Source organism: Nipponia nippon, unplaced genomic scaffold (assembly GCF_047370975.1).
Source record: "Nipponia nippon isolate SJK-2023a ecotype South Korea unplaced genomic scaffold, ASM4737097v1 scaffold_4, whole genome shotgun sequence".
Lineage (NCBI taxonomy): Eukaryota > Metazoa > Chordata > Aves > Pelecaniformes > Threskiornithidae > Nipponia > Nipponia nippon.
This window is the reverse complement of record NW_028262358.1, coordinates 85,508,229-85,529,661: the sequence shown is the minus strand read 5'-3', so window position 1 is coordinate 85,529,661 and position 21,433 is coordinate 85,508,229. Positions and strand designations below refer to the sequence as shown.

General features: G+C 43.8%; 2 protein-coding genes across 6 annotated transcripts in view; one reads left to right on the top strand and one right to left on the bottom strand.

Annotated features, from left to right (window-relative positions):
• Positions 1-1,857: 1,857 nt before the first annotated feature.
• On the top strand, positions 1,858-16,606 carry GJA10 (gap junction protein alpha 10). Of its 3 annotated transcripts, none has more exons than XM_087776369.1 (2): positions 1,858-3,993; positions 10,176-16,606. In XM_087776369.1, the coding sequence occupies exons 1-2, from the start codon at positions 2,590-2,592 to the stop codon at positions 10,212-10,214; spliced, it is 1,443 nt and encodes a 480-aa protein (XP_087632495.1). In that variant the 5' UTR covers positions 1,858-2,589; the 3' UTR covers positions 10,215-16,606. The 3 variants fall into 3 exon arrangements, with proteins under 3 accessions (XP_087632495.1, XP_087632493.1, XP_087632494.1); XM_087776367.1 differs by having other exon boundaries at positions 1,858-4,598; XM_087776368.1 differs by lacking the exon at positions 10,176-16,606 and having other exon boundaries at positions 1,858-3,109; positions 3,209-4,922.
• Positions 16,607-16,675: 69 nt separating this feature from the next.
• BACH2 (BACH transcriptional regulator 2) overlaps positions 16,676-21,433 on the bottom strand; it is a 192,776-nt gene continuing 188,018 nt past the window's right edge. For all 3 annotated transcript variants that reach the window (XM_087777141.1, XM_087777140.1, XM_087777142.1), the window contains one exon: positions 16,676-19,679. In XM_087777141.1, the coding sequence (XP_087633267.1) occupies positions 19,200-19,679 (480 nt within the window). In that variant the 3' untranslated portion in view covers positions 16,676-19,199. The remainder of the gene's footprint in view (positions 19,680-21,433) is intronic.

Below are 21,433 nucleotides of genomic sequence, written 5' to 3'. Positions count from 1 at the left end.
GAAAAATTGGAAGCACATTGCTATGACAAGGTTGTAAAGCAGTTTGGCTGATTTCTTAGAAACGCTGGCTTTCGTGGCTCTAGACTAACTTCTTTATACACAATGTTCACCATGTCAGTATTCATGCTGTGGTTCTACCAGTGCAGATTTGAGGGCAAGCGTCTTGTTATAATAAGCTCACTTAGTGAATTAGACCACTCCTACAATTACTCTCCCCTGTCGGCTCTTATAATGGAAAGATGAGGACAGAGTTGTTTAAATACTGGTAGAAACAGCTTAAGAAAGAAACTCATCTGTAGAGCTAGGGTGATATGTTCTTTATACTCCTCTTCTTGTCATCTCTTACCCTGAATGGTTACATTCACTTTTTGTTCCAAAACGGGCAACGATAATTCTTACCGCTAGAGGAATGCTAGCATTTCATCTTTGGGATTAAAACACGTCTCCTTTCCCTTTTGTTCCTGCATTTACATTTTAGCATCTCGCTTTTTCTTTTTCCCCTGGAGTCTATCAATTTCAGCGAGGGATCAGCCATTCACAAGGCAGCAAGTGTACCCGAAGCTCCTTTGCTTAACTGTTGCGTTGCTGTCATTCAGTCACCTTTCGGGGAAGCGGCACAGAGCAATCAGCAAGCGTCACCCGCTTGTACTTGGCCTCTTGAGTACTCCGGGTGTGGGAGTTTGCTCCACGTAAACCTCTACTTCTCACTTTACTGAAGGTGAACTATTCTGTATCAGCACTTCCAAGCTTGGAAAAACAGGTTCAACATTGCTAGCTTGAGATGTACCATTTTCCAGTAAACTTTTCAACATATCAACATCTTTGCACCCACCCAACCTATGACATTGCAGCAATTTGGTGTCTGCTCTGAATAAAATCCATACAAAGTCAGAAGAAAGATCTGATAATGTTCTTTAAAGATGAAGAAAATGGACTACAATAATTCTTGCTGCTTTTTCATGTATCTTATTTCAATGACATACATGGGAGGGAAGGAGTGGGGAAAGAAGATGTTCCAGGTGCATCACAGCACCTAAGAAGTCGCTTGACTAGCTATGTTTCCTCAACCCTGTGTCAAAAGGGAAGCTCACTTTGAAAATTCAAATTTGCAGAGAAAAACCAAATCCCAGAAATGTAATAATAAAGTCTGTAGGATGCCTATGCAGAGAATGACTGCACTGTTGGTTACGACTGAAAATCTTTACTTGCAGCGTGGATAAATACCGCCTCCAAGCAGAATCGTGCTACATGGGATCATGTCCTAAACCATGACCAAGCTATATTGATAATGGCGTTATCGCCCAGCCGTGCTATCAATTAAAATTGTGTAAGATTTTGCGTACTGCAACCAGCCACTCTCAAAAAAAGCTTAGAAATTGCACTTTACTAAAGGTTGTGGTTTAGTGGAATTTGGGAAGTTTTGAAAGTACAGTAGCATAAAAAAATTCAGGTGCAAACCCTAAGGTAGTTATGATCCCAGTTGCTTTCAGTATTTTATTGCCACATTAGCAGAAAAAAATTCCAGGGACACAACACCGAATGTGCGGTGCATTCACAAATAAACAGACGAATATCTTACATTTCAATTCCCCACATTACCTGAAGCTCCTGAACAGTTTCCAGAGAAGCGGCTTGGAGATCAAGCGTCTGGCAGCAGAACATAGATCAATTTGCTGGTGAATCAAAGAGATTCTGGGAAAGAGGTAGTTAAAAAGATCATCTCTCACTCACAGAGAAAAACCTCCACATCACTCCATTATGTAATCCCTGTTTTATTTATCTTATATGTTGAAACTTATAATTAAGACAAAGTCTTTGTGATTCAATAAGACTTTAAATGCATAAAATCCAAGATATTAATCCCAGAAGCACTCTTAGTTTAACATTATCCTAGAACTGAGACTATTTACACATGTACAGCTATGTGTAAATTAGCTATGTATTTGTAGTTTTAGGAATCCAAGTGAGAAACTTGTGGATTGTTACCCTGGTAGATGGGAAAATATTGGATGGATGGCACTAATAATGCTACTACCTTGGGGTACAAAATGAAACATTTTTCTGTTGCAGTTACAGGATACTTCTCAAAACTTTATCAAACAAATGGATGCCCTGAGCATTACATATTATGGCAAAACTACAGCAAAGCCACAGACAGGGGAATGGAGTAGGTGTAGGATTAAACTACAGTTAGCAAAGGATTTGCTAAGTGGGAAAAAACTGTCTTCTTTCCTAGTGGGAAGAAAATAGTGTAAAACTGTAGGCAGTTAAGAAGTACTGTGGCTTACAGCTGAAATCAATCTCTCTTAAGCTTAAAATAATCTTACATTTGCATCTTTCACCAGTAATCATGAAGTCTGCATTCATTGAAAGACCCAGTAAGCAGAAAATAATGATGAACTTCTAAGAGCTCTCCTGCTATCAGAAGAATATATATGAAAGATCATTATTAAAAAAAAAAAAAAAAACAAAACAAAAAACCAAAAAAACCCCACCCAAACAAAACTAAAAAGGGCCATTTCCAAAAGAAATCCAGTATTGTTGCTAAAATATCAACATTTTTTGTATTTCAGATATGAACTTCTGACCATGGGGGACTGGAACCTGCTGGGCAGCATCCTTGAAGAAGTGCACATCCACTCCACCATAGTTGGCAAAATCTGGCTCACGATCCTGTTCATATTCCGGATGCTGGTGCTGGGAGTGGCTGCCGAAGATGTCTGGGATGATGAGCAGTCCGAGTTCATCTGCAACACGGAGCAACCTGGCTGCAGCAATATCTGTTATGACAAAGCCTTCCCCATCTCTTTGATCAGATACTGGGTACTGCAGATCATATTTGTCTCTTCTCCGTCGCTAGTTTACATGGGCCATGCGCTCTACAGATTAAGGGCTCTCGAGAAGGAGCGACAGAAGAGGAAAGCCCACCTGCGGGCTCAGCTAGAAGACCTGGAGTCCATGCCTGAGGAGCACAGGAGAGTGGAGAGGGAACTGCGTAAGCTGGAGGAACAGAAGAAAGTGAATAAGGCACCCCTGAGAGGGTCCCTGCTGCGCACCTATGTCCTACATATCCTGACCCGGTCGGTGGTCGAAGTGGGCTTTATGATAGGTCAGTATCTTTTATACGGGTTTCACATGTCCCCCCTTTACCAATGCACTCGGCCCCCTTGCCCTAACACGGTGGATTGTTTTGTGTCCCGACCCACAGAGAAGACCATTTTTATGGTTTTCATGAACAGCATCGCCGCGGTCTCCCTCTTCCTCAACATCCTAGAAATCGCCCACCTGGGCCTCAAGAAGATCCAGAAGAGCCTCTCCGGGCGGCCGCGGCGGCCGGCCGGCCCCGCCGAGGAGGAGACCAGCCTCTACAACTCCAAGAAGAGCTCCGTGGTGCCGCCGGCCTGCCCGGCCAGCGACGCCTCCCCGCCGCGCCCCGCCGCCGCCCCGCCACCGCCCCCCGCCCCCGCCCCCGCCCCCGCCGCCGCCGCCGCCCCCGCTCCGGCGCCGGCGGGGCCGCCGGGCCGCCAGCACCGCGGAGAGCTCCGGGGCGCGCCGCCGCCCCGCCGGCGGCACAGCGCGGCGCAGCACCAGGGACAGCAGCCGCCGCCCTCCTCCAGCAGCGAGGAGGCGCCGCGGGCCGCGGCGGGCGGCGCCCCCGGGACGGCGGCGGGGGCGGCGGGGGCGCCCCGCCGGGTGCCCCGCAAGCACAGCCGGGTCAGCGTCTGCCGCGACCTGGAGGAGGAGCGCGGCGGCTCCCCGGACAGCGGGCACTGCCCGGGCACCCGCAAGTCCAGCTTCCTCTCCCGCGTCCTCACCGGCAGCCGGGCGGGCAGCGACAGCGAGAGCACCGCCTCCCGCGGCGGCTCCGGCCCCGGCCCCGGCTCCGGCTCCGGCTCCGGCTCCGGCTCCGGCTCGGAGGGGAAGCTCCGAGAGGAGGGCAGCCCGCCCAGCAGCCCGCCGCCGGCCGCCGCCACGGGGCGCCGCGTCTCGATGGCAAGTAGCGCCCCGGGGGAAGGAGGCGGGCGGGGGCGGCGGGGGTCCCGGGCGGGGCGGGCGTCCCCGGCGGCCTGGCCCGGCCCCGGGGAGGAGCGGGCGAGCCAGGCGGCGGGGAGGCCTTGGCAGGAGTTGCGACACGGCCCCAGCGCCTCGCGTCCTCCCGCACCAAGCCGAGCTCCCGCACCAAGCCGAGCTCCTCCCGCACGCTTGGTCCCCTTCTACGGTGAAAGCAAAACCATCACTGGGAAGTTACCGAGTCCTGAGGATCTCTTAAGTCACCGAATCTCAGCTCCTTTTTACTCATTACATCACCCCAATCGACTCGACAAGGACTGTCCCAAGGGAAACTTGCTCAGCTCCAGCCTGCTTGACACCATAAGAAAGAGAAGTCTTGAGTGCGTTGAGTTCAGTGGCTCAGCCTCTCTCAGCTTCAGGGGGTTTCTCCCAGGGGCAACCACCGAGTTGAATAATTGCTCAATGAATAAATCAAAAGATCTACATATAAAACACCAAATAATTGCAATGCCAGAGCCAATGACTACAGAACTGCAGTTTCAGCAGCTGTTCCTATTCTTTGGCCACACACTCTAAGCTTGCTTACAGTGAGTGTTGATAAGATTTAGTGCTTGCATTCAAGAACAAACGAGGGTTGGTTTTTTTTTTTTTAAAGTACTTTGAATTCTGATTGCCCCAGATCATGGGATTTGTCCTCTAGGAGCAAAAAAGCTCCTTTACAAATGCATGCAGGAGCAAGCCCTTAAATACCTTTTTAGAGGGCATGTAATAAAGAGAAGATTACTTCACACAGTACTCAAAGTTATAGATTCTGTTCAATTTTTCCCCACTCTTTCTAAAATTAAATACTTTTCCTAAATATAAATCTAACAAAACCAACCAACCAACCAAACAACTTAAAATATTTTGTGGTAAGAAGCAGAAGGCACTCTTACACATTGCTCATCCAAAAAACTGTTTGTGGGTTCTAGTTTTCATGGAGTTCTAGTTTCCACAATATACAGAGAAATACAGGCAGTTTGCAAAGCAATGTCATTACTCCTGAAAGTAACACTCTTTTGGCATGCTGCCTTTGGGGATCATTATGTATGGGACTGGTACTAGCATTTTAAAATATGACTTATGTAGGTACGCTACCTGTAGCTTCCTGTTTACAGCACATGATATTTTAAAGCAAAGGTGCTTCTATATATAATTGAGTCAATATTCTGGCAAATGCACTTTATTGCTAGCATTGCTACAGCATCTTATGAATACCAGTTTCAAGGCACAAATATGCTGTTGCGTCATAAAAATGTCGAATCTGGGCATTAAATCTTGTCTGTCCTTCTGGTCTGTATTTCCCAATTCCTATATTCACTATTTAGTCTTGGGTGTCAAAGGCACTCAGCATTGATTTGATTTGTTTTCATTGGGCTTCCAGGAGACAATCATCATGTATTAATGTTTAGATAAACGAAAAATATGCATGGTTAGCTTTATCTGTGTGACAGGAGCATTCAAAAATTAGTGATACTAACTTAAAAAAAAGTATTTAAAAGGAATTGTATTTAAAAGCTTCAACTAAAGCACACAAAATCAGCCATGCCTGATCAACAGTGACTTGCAACAGTAATGCAGAGAAAGGACAGACACTTTTTAACATAACAATGAATGCACACGCACCAACATTTTCTAAACAGCCAAAATACAGTCTATTCCAACCTGGATGATACTAATCTAAGCTGGACAGCCAAATGGAGAAAAACCAATTGACACTGTTCAATTTTCTTTGGTAACTTTCCCAAGTTATCGTCTTTACCTCCATACTGGCTTGAATGTTTTCTTTTTCCCTTCATCCATACCATTCTACCAGCATTTGTCTGTAGCATTCTTTGCATTAGCTCAATGAGAGAGGAGTATCCACTCAACATTGAAAATACCACTTTCTATACCTCAACAACCATTCTAGCAACCTCCAACCAAACACATACCCACGCTCTGTGCTAAGATAGCAGGACAACTGCAACTGCCCACCACCACCATAGCTTTCTTAGCTGAAAGAAAACCTCAGAGCTCCACAAAATCAATCCATCTGATACTGCAAGAGTCTGCATACAAGTCAACTGCATCCTGTCAGTCATGACACCATTGAAAGCACCTAACAGATCTAACAGTACACTAATGGAAGCTTGACTTTTAGCCAGTGATGAGATTTTTTTGAGCAATATTATCAATGCCATTTCCACACCACACCTGAATCTCTGACAGATAAATAATTATGCTTAGGGACAACTAAATGTTGTAAAAGTTACCTTTCATAATGTATTGCATCCTCTTGATCAAAACATGGAGACTAGGTGGTAGATAGTAGTTGGCCAGATCCTGATCAAGTGATTCTTTCCAAGAAAGTACAAAACTGCAGCCCTCAAAGAGAACAGGAAATTCTTCTTAGGACTTTCTCTTTGGAGGAGAGGTTACTTTGGACCCTTAAGAGAGAATGCATTCAGCCCTTCACTAAAAACCCTCATGAAACAGATCAATAGGATATTGAATACAAAGTGCATGTTTGGCAGGAGGATTCCTCAACTTTTCAGACAACTTTTCTGGTTCAAACCAGACCAGCTATATACATAAAAGAAGAAATGCCCTTCCCGTTGGTAGGATTTGTACAGACCAACCATGTTTGGCCACAATGCAAGCTAGCAAGGCTGTTTAAAACTTCCTTGTCTGGAATTGGTGGAGGTGAAGAGCCATTTCTTCATTTTATGTCCAACTGTGGCATAAAACCTTGAAAAAATATTTATGCTCCAAATGTTTAGTTTTACACCCAAACCACTCACTCTTCATACTCCATTCAGTTTCTTGGCCATTGCATTGTCCAAAGTTATCCATTATTCAGTTTGGGAAGCAAAAATGAGAGGCAGAAATCTTGAAAAACTTATTAGGCTAAAGGCTTCTCAAGAAATTCTGATCTGTTGGAAAAACATCTTTTTCTTCAGCCACTGCTGGTCAGACTTTAAATGTATTAGGTTCTGAGGACAGACCACGAAAACTGGACCTTCATTGCATCAGGGAAAGCACACAGAAAAGCGTAGGAGGAGAGAGTTGCTGCATGACATGAGGGCAATTTCCAACTGATTTCAGCCCACCTAAACACAATGACAAGAGCATCACCAACTATACGGGTGAGCTAATCTCAACTCGATGGAGACCTGGGATAAATAACATTAGGAAACTCTACATTGACAGGGGAATTCAGCATCTGTGTACAGCTAAAAACTTGCTATCTGCAAGCCTCCAACACCTTGGTAATGAGGAGCACAGTCAGCATGCTTTGAAGTGACAGCAAACAATTTGTTCACTGATAACTGGCTCCAAGCTAATAATTTCCAAGGCTCACTTAGAGGATACATCTTAGAGAATATATGGTATCTTATCTTCTAAGAGATATCGTGGGTACACACATAGTTCTGCCCTAAGTTTTGCATCGCTCGCCAATTTTAACTTTTATTTAAGGGGAGCTATGGAGCAAAAGGGCACCTTCTGCATGGTCCTAGGCTGCCAGCATCCCCGAGGCAAGCTGGCCTTAAATGGCTGCCTTGCACACGTAACTCGCTGAAAAGAGCTGCACTGAATTTAGTATAAGTACAGTCAGAAATGCCAACTGGGACTTAGAGACATACAAAGGTGTGTAGGAATTATGCTGCTGTCAACAGGATTCTGCACATGAATGACATTATGAGGAAAAAAAATTGTACTAGTCAGGCCCTTTACTGGTGCACGATACATTTTTAAGTCTGATAAAATTAATAGGCTGATGCAGTCAAAGGTCAGTATATAACTAGTACAGACACAATCTTTGCTCTCTTGAAAATAAGCAGGGCCAGAAATTACAGCATATAATAGTCGTCTAGCTCTCGGAGCATTGCACTAAGGGGTAGACTGACTCTCTTTTTCACTCTGGGGAGATGAAAATAAGAGATTGAACAATTAGAGAGGGAGAGAACTTTGCTTCCAAAGTCACTCTTTGCGACAATCAACCAGTCTTCCTCCTCAGACGTTTTCAATGAACCAAAGGAACAATTGCAGAACGTCAGAAAGCTCAGCTGAGCATGGCCACAGCCTGGTGTTGCATCTTCAGAGTGTCACAGGGTCGTCACAAGTCAACAGCCGAATGCAAACATTTCTACAAAAGCTGGAGGCTGTGTGATATTTCATTGCTAGCTGTGTTTGAAGTCTTTTGCTAGCTGTGTGTCTCTCCCTGCTTTTCTAAAGCAGAGGACTTAAATCGTGTGCTACCTGAGCATGTCCAGCGTCAGTTCTTTTTGGTCTATATGTAACAGTTTTCTAAGGCATCCTAAGGTGTGCTCTAAAACCTATGGGTTTTAATTTGGTTAACTGGGATTGGGAGGATTAACACTAGATTGGCAACTCTTCTCAAAAAGGCACCATCTTTTAGGTGGAACTAGGTTATCACATTTGCACCCCAAGCCTAAACCTGCATTGAGACAACTACTGTGCTAGTCCCCTTGCTAGAGTACCCAAGGATATACCAAGAAGATGGGGAGACTTGACATTATCTAATGGTCGTGTTTCTTCATTGAGTCAAGATAAGTTCCTGGAATCACGGAACAAATTTGGAAGTCATTAGAAGATTTATAATATTCTTAGCAATATTTTAGCTGAACCACTCTCCCAGGAAACCAAAATTACTAGATCAAGATTTTCAGAAAGAATTAGGCATTTTAGGCACTCAACTTCAGATTCTTGTTTTTCAAGAAGTGCTGAGTTTTCCTCACCTTCACATCCATTCCCTATTCTTTAGCCCACCCTCTCCTCCAGAGACCCCCGTGCTTTCAGAGTGGTATTTCTTTAAGTCTATATTTTTGGCTTCAAAGTAGTCAATGTGTCTTTAAAAGCAAGGCCCCCTCCTCATGGTGAATGAGGGAGATATAAAGCTGATAATGAAGCAGCTGGTAAAGCTGATATACTCTCAGCTCATAGAATTGGACTGAGATAGGGCTGCTGATTTTATTCATTTGCAGAAAAGAAAATCTCTGGGGCTGAAATCCTGGCTCTGCCAAAGTTGGGGAAATTTTATGATTCACTGGGTCCAGTTTCCCTCACTGCATTGCTTTTTTATTCCTCTGTGCTGTTCAATTCTTTTTCTACTTCTCAATTCTCCATTCAGCTTTGAGCTTTTTACCCAGTGGGAAAATACTCCGTAGTGAGCAGGCTATGAAAGAGAGAGCTGCTATTCAGCCTGCATGCTTGCAGTCTTCTCCAGAACAAGGCATGTTTACTCACCCTTTCAACAACACTTGAGGAATAAATATCCACTCATTTAACTAGTTGGTCTCGCTCCTGGGGCTGGGAACAGTTTGATAAGAGTGAATGTACATCGAAATAACAAACCTAGTAACTGCGGAGGAGTTAGTTATTTAGACAGCTGAGCTCCACCAGGAAAATCTACAGGTGGGGTAAGGGACTGGTAAAACCCTGTGTTCCTCTAGGATGTTTGAGACTCCTTAAAGGTAGTCACATTTACACCTTGTTTTGTACAGTTTTTCTATGCAAACACCTCTTTAAAAAGAAAAAAATTCAATTCCACAGTAGTTGTATTTTATTCTGCTCTGGAGCACTAAGGAGAAGCTCATGCTGATGACAGCCAGTGTACCAATTATTCTGCAAAAGCTACTTGGTCACCCAAAGGTAACCATTCACCAATTGTGCAAACACAGATAAACTTTGGAGGTCAGCAGCAGCTGACAACTAATGAACCTCTCTGAGGATTTGTGCAGCAACAAATGGATAAGCTGGATTTTAGAAAGGGGAACTCACTTAATTAAGTCCATCTTTGTATGGTTTTAAAGCAATCAAAAATATACAAAAGCCCTTAACATGTAAAGCAAGGCCTCTAGGATGGGTCCACTGATTTCAAGCAAGCTACTTCAGGGATTAATGTGTTTATTTTGGTTTAAAAGCAAGGTCTTCTCCCTCTGCCCACCCTCTCCTTAGCACTGAACAAAGCCCTACAAGGTAAGCATGTTGTCAGCTGAACACCAGATTCCCACCTTCTCAACTATGTATGTGGTGGAACCTGGGTTAATACTATGATAACGTTTCTTTCTCTCCTTTAAGCCAATTCAGCTTCATCCTTTCTTTCTCTTGTTATCTTTCAGAGCATGCTCCTAGAACTATCCTCTATCATGAAAAAGTAATGACATTCCGAGGAGAAGAAATAAACTAAGGGACTGAGCACAAACCACCTCCAGCAGAGAGATAAAAAGCAGATTATCTGTTGCTATGCTCCCCTCTCCCACCGCTATAATGCTAAATTCATAAGACAATTTAAGAAAGCAAACAGTTGTTTTATTCCTCCATTTTACGCTAGTCCCGACAGTACCCTACTCTGATTGCTGGTGTTATCGGGGCAGCTCACTCCACAACTCAAGATTTTTCTCACGTGGACTGAGCTGGATCCAGTCAGTGTGTGCTGCCACTGCAGAAATAGCGCTGTGTCTTTGGGAGAACATTTTGGGATGTACAACTTGTGCATGCTAGTAGTGTTCATATCAGAAACCAGCCTGATCCATAGACCTTCAAGGCAGCAGAAGGCCCAAGACGCCTACAAGAAAGGGTTAGTTTGATTTAAAAGTAACCTGGAAGGCTACATGGCCTCTATCTCCCCAGGCTGCAGCAGCCATTGAATAAAAGATGGAAGAAACACACAAGGAATCTGAAGGGACAGAGAATTTAACAGAGATAAGAACTCAGCTGAAGAATATGCTGCTGCTCGTCTGCCTGTGCTAATGCAGTCCTGAAGCTCTGATAGAGACTTTCCATGCTAACGTAGCCTCCTTGTACTTTTGGCTTCAAATTTGAAACTAAGGAAAACCGGGCAATTTATTTCAAGTGCAAAACATCTGTGCTTTTCTTCAGTTTGCTGCTCAAGAAGATCTGCAAGGTATCACCTCGGGGTCGTGAAAATCTTATTCCTTTCACTGTCTCATATAGTTCATATAGAGGAATTGAAGGAGAGCTCATTTTCAGTTTGCTAGGACAGACTTGCTCTGAAGGGTTGGATTTCTGGGTTGTATGCGGCCCAAGAAAGCAGTCCTTCCACTTGTGCAGCTGGAAAATAAAGCACCTTCCTCTGACTGTCCCTGACCCTGTTTCTGGCCACATGCTTTTGGCTGCTTTTATTTGTCAAGCTTATCACAGCTCGCATTTGTTATCACCTCAACGGCAAGCAATGCTTGGAACTAGCTCGTTTGCTATGCCAGTTTCCCTAAGCATAAAAATCCTCTACGACTTGGCGACTCTAAGGCAAGGCTAGCAGAAAGCAGGACAGCAGGGGAAAAAAAAGAGTCAAGCATAAAGATTGCTCGAGATTACAGTGGTTTTGTTCCAGTGCTCGTGTTTTACATTCATATTCTGCCTCACTACAAACTCATTGACAGTTTGCCTGTGCATTTGTTCAGTATTTTAAGGCAAAAAAAAAGAAATACTTAAGATAGTGGCCATTAAGTGCCAGCAACAACTGAGCAGGGATGGAGAAACAGCTTTGCTAAAGTACATTCTCTACTGCCAGGTTATGTGTAGATGCAGTGGATGCTACATCTGACAGATTTGAGGGGGCGGGAAGCTTTCTTCATATACGCTCAACAGGATGATTCAGAAAACTGGGGAACTCTGGAAAGTGACGTTTGATTTTCTTCCATGAGAATTTTAGGACTGAAAAATCGCAGGCAACTTTCACTGCTGCAGATGGAGGAGGATGCAGTTTGCGTCCTAAGGATGCTGGCCCAGGGCACGTGATCTCAGGTTTCCTGACTGGTGATAAAAAAGCCTGGGGACCTCCCTCTAGCAGCTTGCCCTCCTCCCCACTCCCCACATCAGCATCCCAGCAAGTGTGTGGACCAGGGTAGGACAACTGGTCATGCCACCCTCCCCTTCCCTGGTCTCCTCCTGCCAAGCTGCTGAGCAGGCTCTCCGGTTGCATCCAGCCCAAGGAGAGAGGTGGCTGCCATGCATTTGGGAGTCCCAGAGAGCAAATGGCCCCCGCTAGACCCCACGCCCTGCTTGTGGTAATAGGACCTAAGGCTGTTATAATCTCTTCTTTCCTGGAAGAAATTCTTTTCTGGATCTTCTGCAGTATACGTGATGCTAACTGACGGCACGAGTTCCTCCTTCAGAAAGGAACACGGCCATATTTGGGTTACACACAGAGGTTTTCAGCTATTTTTTGTTTCTACAGAAACCTCTCTCAATTTCTCTCAGGTTTTCTGTAAAGGGGAAACAAACCCCAACCGCTCCCCTTGCCTCCCAACACGTACACTGACACTTTAGAAGACCAAAACAAAGACTTAGCAGAATTGCCTTAAGAAGTCATGTGCTAGGGGAATGGGTATAGATACAGCTTATTTGATCTTCTAAAACAACTTATTTCATCTCTGCAATGAAATACCCTCGGCTGTTCCTGCAGCAGATCAAAGATAACTGGATCCCTGGATCAAAGACGACTCGTGAACTAGCAATGGGACCGCGTGAGTGGAGGTCACTTCATCAGTCCAGAGATTCATCGGGCAGTATCAGCCACATCCAACCTACCCTCCCGAATCTCATCTACAGCCCGCGCATTAACCCGAGCACTGCGACATCAATTTCAGAGTCAAGATGAGTCGATTTACAATACATAATGATATGTCTTTATTTCATCAACAGAAATGGTGTCTAGACAAAATTCAGTTAACACTAGCAATTCAAATGAATGAAAAGGGTCGGGTGTTTTTTTTTCATTTTTGTTTTTTGCACAATACTGTATTTACAATGAGTAAATGACGTTTTAAATTCATTAGTTCATAGCAATGCTTTCTTCCAAAAAGGTAAAAATTCTTAGTAACAGAGAGTAAGCATCAACAGCCACCTCATTTATTTATACAATAAAAATCACAAGAAACCACAGTCACCTAGAAAAAAAATAAAGACAAGCTTAAGAACTAGTACAATAAAATGATGCATTGAATTAAGTTACATTAATCGCATAGAATTTGTGTAAAAAGTATGTAGAAAAAACACCTGATGTAACCTGTTACAGTCATTGACCAGTTATGAGAGGTACAGAGGGTTATACAGGTAGATATGTGTGAAAACTGTCCATACTGTTTGACCTGGGGAGGAAGAGAAGAGGGGTTGCACCCCCTTGCATACACTGATAAAACCCTGTTTTGAATATGGCCTCTGAAGTTTGTAAGGCATAGATAAGAGGTGCACTTGCAACCAACTGGTTCTGGAACAAACTCTTAGGGCATCCCCACCCTTGAAATCAAAGGTGATGCTTGGAACTACGAGTAAACAACCACGCATCGAATATCACCAAAGTGTTTAGTATCATTCCTGCCGGTCTGAGGGATCCAGATAGCTTCATGCAGAGCAAACGTAGTAGTGAGAACAGGACTGAAACCATGCACGTTTCTCTCGGGTACGTCACAAATGCAGGGTAACACCAGCCTGGGCAGGGGGATCCCCGCCACAGCCCCCGCCGTGGGGTAGCTGCTCCCTCCTCTGCCCACGTCGCGGAGGGTGGACTCCGCTGCTTGCAGGGACGAGCCCGGCCAGTGCCTGCGGCCCCCACTCGGCTCCCTCCGAAACGGAGGGGTCGTTTGGGTTCGTAGCCTGGGACCGTCTCTGCTTCTAAGCAATCAATGAAATCAAACACTGCCAGTTGCCATTTCTATTTTAGGACGCTAGTTTCTTTCTGCATGCCCTTAATTAGCCAAAAGGGACAACAGTGGCACTGCATGAACCACGCAGTGACTTTCACCTACCGAGAGGGCTCTGCCCACAGTCACTGAAATTCGTACAAGAACAGGAGTCATCTCACTGGCTTTTTAGCAGTCATTTGGTTGGGGTAATGACCTTATAAAAAGGTATTTTTAGCATTCCTTCCTGCCAAAAAGTGATTTTATTTGCAAAAATGGCAATGTTACCTGTGTAATACCTTAAAATGCATATGAATATTTGACTTCGATATAAATAATACCTATCTTGGTGGAGTGTAGGAAAATACTGTACACTTAGACTTTGCAAGTAATGCCATTAAAATTTTGAGAGTAAAGGGAATAATCGTTCTACAGACCACCACCAATAGATCTTTTAAATATACACACAGTATTTGAACATATGCATATACACATATATTGTATTCTACAGCATCAGATCTGATGCCTGAGTCATGAAATACTCCAGGGAGTATTATAAATATACATACATGTATTATAAACAGGAAAATACACAAACACACACTCTGACTAGAATTATAGATGTATGTATACATACATACACGTATTATATATATGAATGTAAAATTAACTTGGACTGTGTTGGCAGAGACAAAACTGAAACGAAGTCAAAATCTGTTGAGAAAATTTCTAGCAGGAAAGAGAGCATAAGTTCTTTATGTTAATAGTTTTAGCTTCACCTCACTTCCGACAAAAATAAACCGCTCCATACTTAGCAGATCCCCTCCTTATGCAAGGCCATCAGCTCTGCTCCTCATACTGAGCTAAACCTTCTCTAGGCAGCCCTAAAATAGAGACTTTGAGAATGCTGCAGCCATGGGCTACAACATTCACCCAGCGGCACCTCCGAACGCATCTCAGATCAGAAAAAAAAGGTGAAAGCAGCGCTCCTCATTGCAATGGTAGAGGACATGAAGTGGAGGAAAATGTGAGCTTGTGGAAACGTGGCAAACGTTTGCTTCGTCTCACTGCAAAATGCACTACAGGGCTTCCCTTCTGCAAACCCACCCCTCTCTCTCTCTTCACCACCACAGCAGCGGATTACAAGACACAAGTGAGGATGTGGTGTTGATTCTGGAATTGCAATGCTTCACCGTGCTTTCTCCTAGTGGATCAGATTTCATTTTATTACAGGATTATAGTGATTCCAGCATGCAGATTTGTTTTATTTATTAGGCAATCATAAAGTTACATATTAAAAAATCTAACTATATATGCTAGGCATTTTAACTTCTATTTAAGCGCTCTTCAGAGTACAGACTTGATGAAGTGTTGGACTCCAGATTAACGACCGCACTATCAGCATTAATCATTTCTCTGGCAGCAGTTAATTCATTTAGCAAAGTTACGCAGCTAGTTCCCACTCTCCCTTTTAAAGAGAAGTAGCAGTTAGCATACTAATCACCGTGGCTTGCCTTTGCAGCACATTTTACTTCCTTGGGAAAAAAAATAATACAAGGATTAGATCCAAAAATATAGTGCATCTTAAAAGCAGCATATACCCTTAGAAAGACATTTAATAAATTACTTGTACAATACATAAAATAATAGTTTTATACTGCAGCATCAAACTCTGACGCCTGAGTCATCACGTTAGGAAGTTTGTGATATAAATACTGGGATCTCCTGATAACACAGCCAACATTTTTGCTTTTGTTTTGCTTGTTTTCTGTTTTGTTTTCTCTCTCTTGTTTTTTTTTTTTTAATTTTTTCCTTTTTTTTCCCACTACCTTTTTGTTCCAGAATCAGCTTGCAATGAGCTTTAATTGTGTTCAAGGCACCCCCAGAGAACGCAGAGAAACAAACACATTATATAGTCTAGTACTCACCTGACAAAAGCATAACAAGCCTAAATGAAATGAGGTTTCCTGGCGATACAAGTATAGCAATGGCAAAGGAAAAGGAGGACTAGATACAGACTGGACAAACTTCAAGGACTCGCACGCCCATGAGAGCGGTGCGGTGCCCAGCGGGGAGATGGGGTCTCACCACGCCATTCCCAAGCAACGCCCGACAGGACCGATGCTGCACGTATCCTCTTTGACAAAAGCAAAGAGATTCTTACTTAAGATCGTGGTGACCACTGGTCAAACTCTCAAAATTCATAAATACTGCAGTCAGTTGTTTTTTTTTTTTAATTTCCAATGGTATTCTTGTGGTCGGTTGTTTTGACCTCATGAAACAAGAACGGTTGGGTATGTCAACGGGCGTCCAGGTCTGAAACTAATTCTCCCCATGTCTTCCTTTAACGTTAGCCCAGTAACCGCTTTGAGAGCCGTGTGGTTCGGAATAGCAAAAAAAAAACCTCAAAACAAAATAGAAACAAAAAACAACCACCACCACCACCACCAAAAAAACCCCACTGAAAAACCATGATACATGTAAATATAGGAAGCAATGACACAAAATCAGCCACTTCTAATGGGAAAGAATTAAATCAAACATCCAGAAAAGCTCACGGGGGAGGGAAAGAGAGAGAGACGAGAGAAAGGTTCTTGAAGAGACACTTATTTGAGCAGTGGTTTTAAATATCAGTTCCCAAGGTAGAGGAAATCAAGAGACCCAGCACCAGTATGAAGCCAGGTCAAACCTAAGAGCTGCAGCGCAATGGGTTGTGTGGGTGGGTTTTTTAAACCGTTGGAATGAGGTCAAGAGTACCAGTTGCACATGAGTTGTTAGTAGAGTAAATCTTCATGTCAGGAAGCAAGTTAAAACTTGGTTTTATACTCATAAAACATTCTATCTATTCATATATATAGGAGGTCACTTAAAAATAAAAAAGGCAACAGAAAAACATCTTTAAAATACTGTGTCAATTGACCCTTCCCTCCCGCCCGCCCCCAGCCCCCCCCAAGTAGCTATGACTCTATAATGTGATTCACATTTAGTTTTAAATTCTAGCTTTCACCATGGTCTCATAGAAACAAAACTTCTCTGCGAAGCACAGAACTGCTTTGCAACGTCAACGAATTCAAAGGAAAATCACCCCCCCCGCTCCCGCCAAAGAACTTCTCAGTCAGTTACCTGCAAAAGATGGCTGGGAGGGGGTTCAGATATTTTTAGGTTAAGCTCTTTTAAAAAGAAAGGACGACTCCTCCCCCTTTTTCAACCGTGTGAACTAGGAGTTTATGGCATTTGTATATTTTTGAACATTTAAAGGTAAGGATTTTGTACAGTAATGATTAATACTTAAACATAAATATTCTCCTACATTATATACTAGTTTTTCTTTGTACATGCGGGGAAAAAAAAGTATTTTCAACAAACATGGCACATGCTATATGCATTTCCTCCTCGGTAGCTTGGCTACAATAGTTTGGGTGAAGAGGATAAAAGCAAGACTTTGTGGCGAGTGGGCGACGGTCCATGAGCACAGTCTGAAGATGGAAGAAGTGGAGAGAGGGAGCTGATTCCTCCTCCAGGGTCAAGACGCTGATCTACTGAGTGCCTCAAAAAAACACCAGCGCACACCTCTAGTGTAAACGTTAGCGCAGAAGACCACATTGTCACTTAGTGCTTCTGAGAAGCTGCTTCCCCACACTCTTTTTTTTTTTTTTAAATAGGTGTGAACAGCTGGTCATTTTTTTTGAGCGAGAACAAACAATATCAGCCAGTAAAGCACATGACAGTTGTCGTCGATAAAGCCACGCAACCTGGCACATGTAGGGCAAAGAACCACAAAATAAAAACTCAGTACACTTAGAATAATAATAATAATAATTAAAAAAGCATTAGGAGGATGTTTTTCTGTCTACACTGTACATACAGATGTTATGCTTGGAAAGCTGCTGTCTCACACAGTCATAACATGAGTCAACATTGCTTAAGATACAAATCCAATACAGTTACAACTAAGCCAATTCACTGAGTAGTCTCCTTCGAGACAGCGCTCTTACAGCTGCGGTTTGTGCTGAGGGCAATGCTGCAGGACGAGAGGATCCTGGAACACAAGAATTTGACGGGTAAGCAACCGAATCGGGTGTTGGCAGATGTATGTTTTGCTCTTAGAGGATACAGTGCTAACTTGACTTCTGTAAGGAAACCAAAGTCAACAACTAGGGGTCTGATCCTGCCACTCCGCCTACCCAGTCAGGATCACTGACTTCACCAGACCCACCTCTGCAACTGGGGTCTGGTGAGGAGAGCAGGCAACGTCTGAGGACAGCTGAGGTGAGGCTCTGGGGACTAGCCGGAGCAGCAGTTGCTTCCATGAGTAAAGGATGCAGAGCGGGGCTGGAGAAAAAGCCCCCCCCAAGGGTACTGAGGTGATCTCCGTTTGCTTTACTTCGTGGAACGTATGATGAACTGATCCAGTTGTCAAATACTTTTTTCTCTAAAGAGTGAAATACACTTTCCCCTATAAGAATCCAAAAGCATCATTAACAGCACTTAAACTTGGTTTGTGAAACAGAAAGAAGTCTGAATATAAAAATAATTCAAGCAGATTCTCTTTACAAATTGTATAGTGAATTCAGTATTTGGCAAGACCGTTTTTACTACATAATGAGCTCCTGAGTGTTTGTCTATTAGCTAAAACTTTTCTATTTTCTTTAAGCCATAAAGCAAAGAAAACCATATACTCAAGTTATACTGAAGTCACGACTTCATTTATGAAAAGAGGTTTGACCAGAAACTCAGTGCAAGTGGCAAAGTTGACCATTACTGTACAGTATCTGCAAGAAAATAAAATAACTCCACATTGCTCAAGTGGCACGAAATGGCTGTGCCAAAAAAATTGTCTATAATAAAATCTCAAATAAGTTTCCAACATTAAAATTTTATAAATAAGTACAAATTGAATGATATTGCTGAACTGCGAACCGAGAAAAAAAAATTATCGTGTAACAAGTTACCAAACTAGTTCTAGCATCGAAGACAAAAAGGAATGTTGGAACTTGTTTATACAATAGAAATGAAAGCTTCCAGTTTGTAGGATGAGAAAAATTGAGGCATGCAGGGACTTTTGCATATGGATATATATATTTTATATATATTATATATAATATGTACAGTTTAGCTATAAAACTTTGATGTGTAAAGAAGCTGTCTTCAATGAAAAATTGAACATTCAGAGGAAATTCCTGAGTTAGGGTTTTGTGACATGGGCCACTGAGAAAAAAGCTGCGGTTGGGTCCTCAGAGGTGTTATGTCCATCCCTGTTAAGATTGAAATCAACATACAAAAACAGACAGTGTTGCCACTGCTTCGTTCCCTGCCTGAGCAAGGGATAGCACCATTGTGAAGAGAACTCCTGCTTGTAGAGAGGAGGGAATACTTAAAAACAGTATTGCTGCTAAGACCACTGTAGTGTGCACCAAATACGTTCTTCTAGACAACAAATGAACACTGCCACTAGCTGACTGAAGAACACCTGACCAGGTGTAACGTTAAGGTTACAAGTCACTAGGTGTAATCTTTCCTAGGTTGTTCATCTGTTGTACATTTATCAGTCATTTCCTGACAGAAGTCTACCGTGACCGTTTGGCTGCTCTGCTCTGGTGGAAGCTCTCTCTCGGGGTAAGTACCTGTGTCGGCTCCATCCAACCCCCCGCCGGCCGAACAATTTTCCGAGATGTTGTTGGGCAGCCAGGGTGCTCCCAGTTGCACTGAGCCTTGCTCTGAGCAGCACTGCATGCTTTCCCCGACGCACTGGGAGGTCACCAGGCTCTGCTCCACGCCAGCTGGGGAGGGGCTGATGGTGGTGGCTGGCTGTAGATCGATGGGTCTGAGAACGGGGCAGTATCGGTGAAGAGCTTGGATCTGTTCCGGGCTCTGCATGTCTCTACACACTTCTTGGGAAAGACACGAGAAGTTGTCTAACAATTCTCCCATGCTTGCTTTCAGCTGGTTCCTTTCTGAGAGCAATTTCTCTTTCTCACACACCTGAAAAAGAAAGAAGGCATCTTAGCTTGAGGAAGGGCCATCTGCCAGCTGCACACTCTGGGCATGTATGCAGCTGTACCCAAGAAGAACACCAACACGTCACGTCTTTGTGACAGAAAAGTCACAAAGACATCAGGTATTTGATCACCATGAGGTCTGCCTGGACTGCAGTTTGGGAAACATCTGGAGAAAAACATTTGAGTTGGAAGAGGATAGAGTCACAAGTTATTTCCAAGAGACTGTTAGTTCCCTTTATAGACTAAGGCTGCTTGATGGATGATACAAAAAAACTCTGAAAGAAACATTTTGATGGAGAAAAGCCATTACCCATCTAAACAGCAACAAAACAGGGTTTAGTTCCTGAAGTGAGGATATGTTGCAGAAGTTCACTTCACCCTCTAACTGCCAGGTCGGTCTGTCAGGCTGGGTGTAACTGCTTTGGCCCATGTGCCAGCAGAACCCCCATTACCACTGAGAAGTGTGTTATTCAGAGGAGAGGATCTGAGTGCGTGCTCTGTGGCCCACACCATGGCTCATTTTCTTATGTACTGGTGCTTAATGGTTTGGGTTTGACCTAATCAAGATATTTTTATGAAGACATATGTGAAAACCCTGAAGGCTGGTGGGCTTCTTAACACTCAGTACAAGTTCAATGTCACTTCCCCTTTGTCCTGCTCAGGCTCTGCCTCCTGTGCTCCCAAATGTCCTCCCCTACCAACATGTAGCTCGAGTGTTTTCAGAGTTTCACTGTGTCAGCAGGCTGCTCTAGGAGGGGGCCAGGTGAGAGGCAGGACAGTACCGGTGAGGAGGAAGAGCGAGAGAGTCTGGTGGGACTTATTTTTTCATGAAGGGTTCAAAAACTGGGAAAAGGAGCTCAGGCTGTTCTGCATCCAACAAGCCCTAGCTAGTGCAGGGTGCTGTGCAATGTGCTGTGGTGGGAGTCATCTCCAGCTTAGACCTCATGTGGCCAGCAAGCCCCCCACAGCGTGAGCGCTGCCCTTCCTGTGCTCAGGAGGCAGACTGGGGGGGTTAGGCACAGAGCCAGACCCAGCCTGGGGTTACACCTCTAAAAACCAGTGTTAACTCAGTGCAGACTGATTGGGATGGTCCTGCTGCATCACTTTCTGTCCCAGGAAGGTGGGCATACAGCTCGAGGGAGTAGATGAGATTTTGTAGAGTACCAGAGCTATTTCCAGAGCTGAGCTGGCCCTGAAAGCAGCGCAGCCATGTACCTCACCTAGTAACACTGCTAAACCCAAGCTGCCTCGGCATCTGAGGCGCGAAAACTTCACAACTCAGATAATCCAACTATGGGTGGTTGTTGACAGCTGATAGTATTGCCCTGGGTACAAAGCCTGCGCTGGAAGCATACAGCTGTGCAAATGAGAAAGAGAGCAGTGCACATGAAAAGAACCAACTGCTAAAATATTGATAAATCTAACAAGAAAGCATAAAAATAATAAAAAAATAAACAGATGCTCAAGTACATCTTGAGATAATGAATTATGGAAGAGAATATGCTGTGAGTTTGCAGGGAAAAAAGGGAATTTGAGTGGGTAGATGGATGAGTGAGGGAAAGCAGGCAAAAAAAATTACCTATCAAACTCAGAGGATACGACCATTTCACTCGCCGTCTGCTGTGAAACCATCTGTGGCAAGAAGATGGGTGACTTAGGAAGTAAGTGCAGGGGGAAAAAGGGGTCTTTCATAAAAAAGACCCAGCCAAGTGAAAAACCTTTAAACCCTAGTACCAT

Coding starts and splice junctions, on each gene's coding strand:
- GJA10 (XM_087776367.1), top strand. CDS start 2,590: ATGGGGGACTGGAACCTGCTGGGCAGCATCCTTGAAGAAGTGCACATC.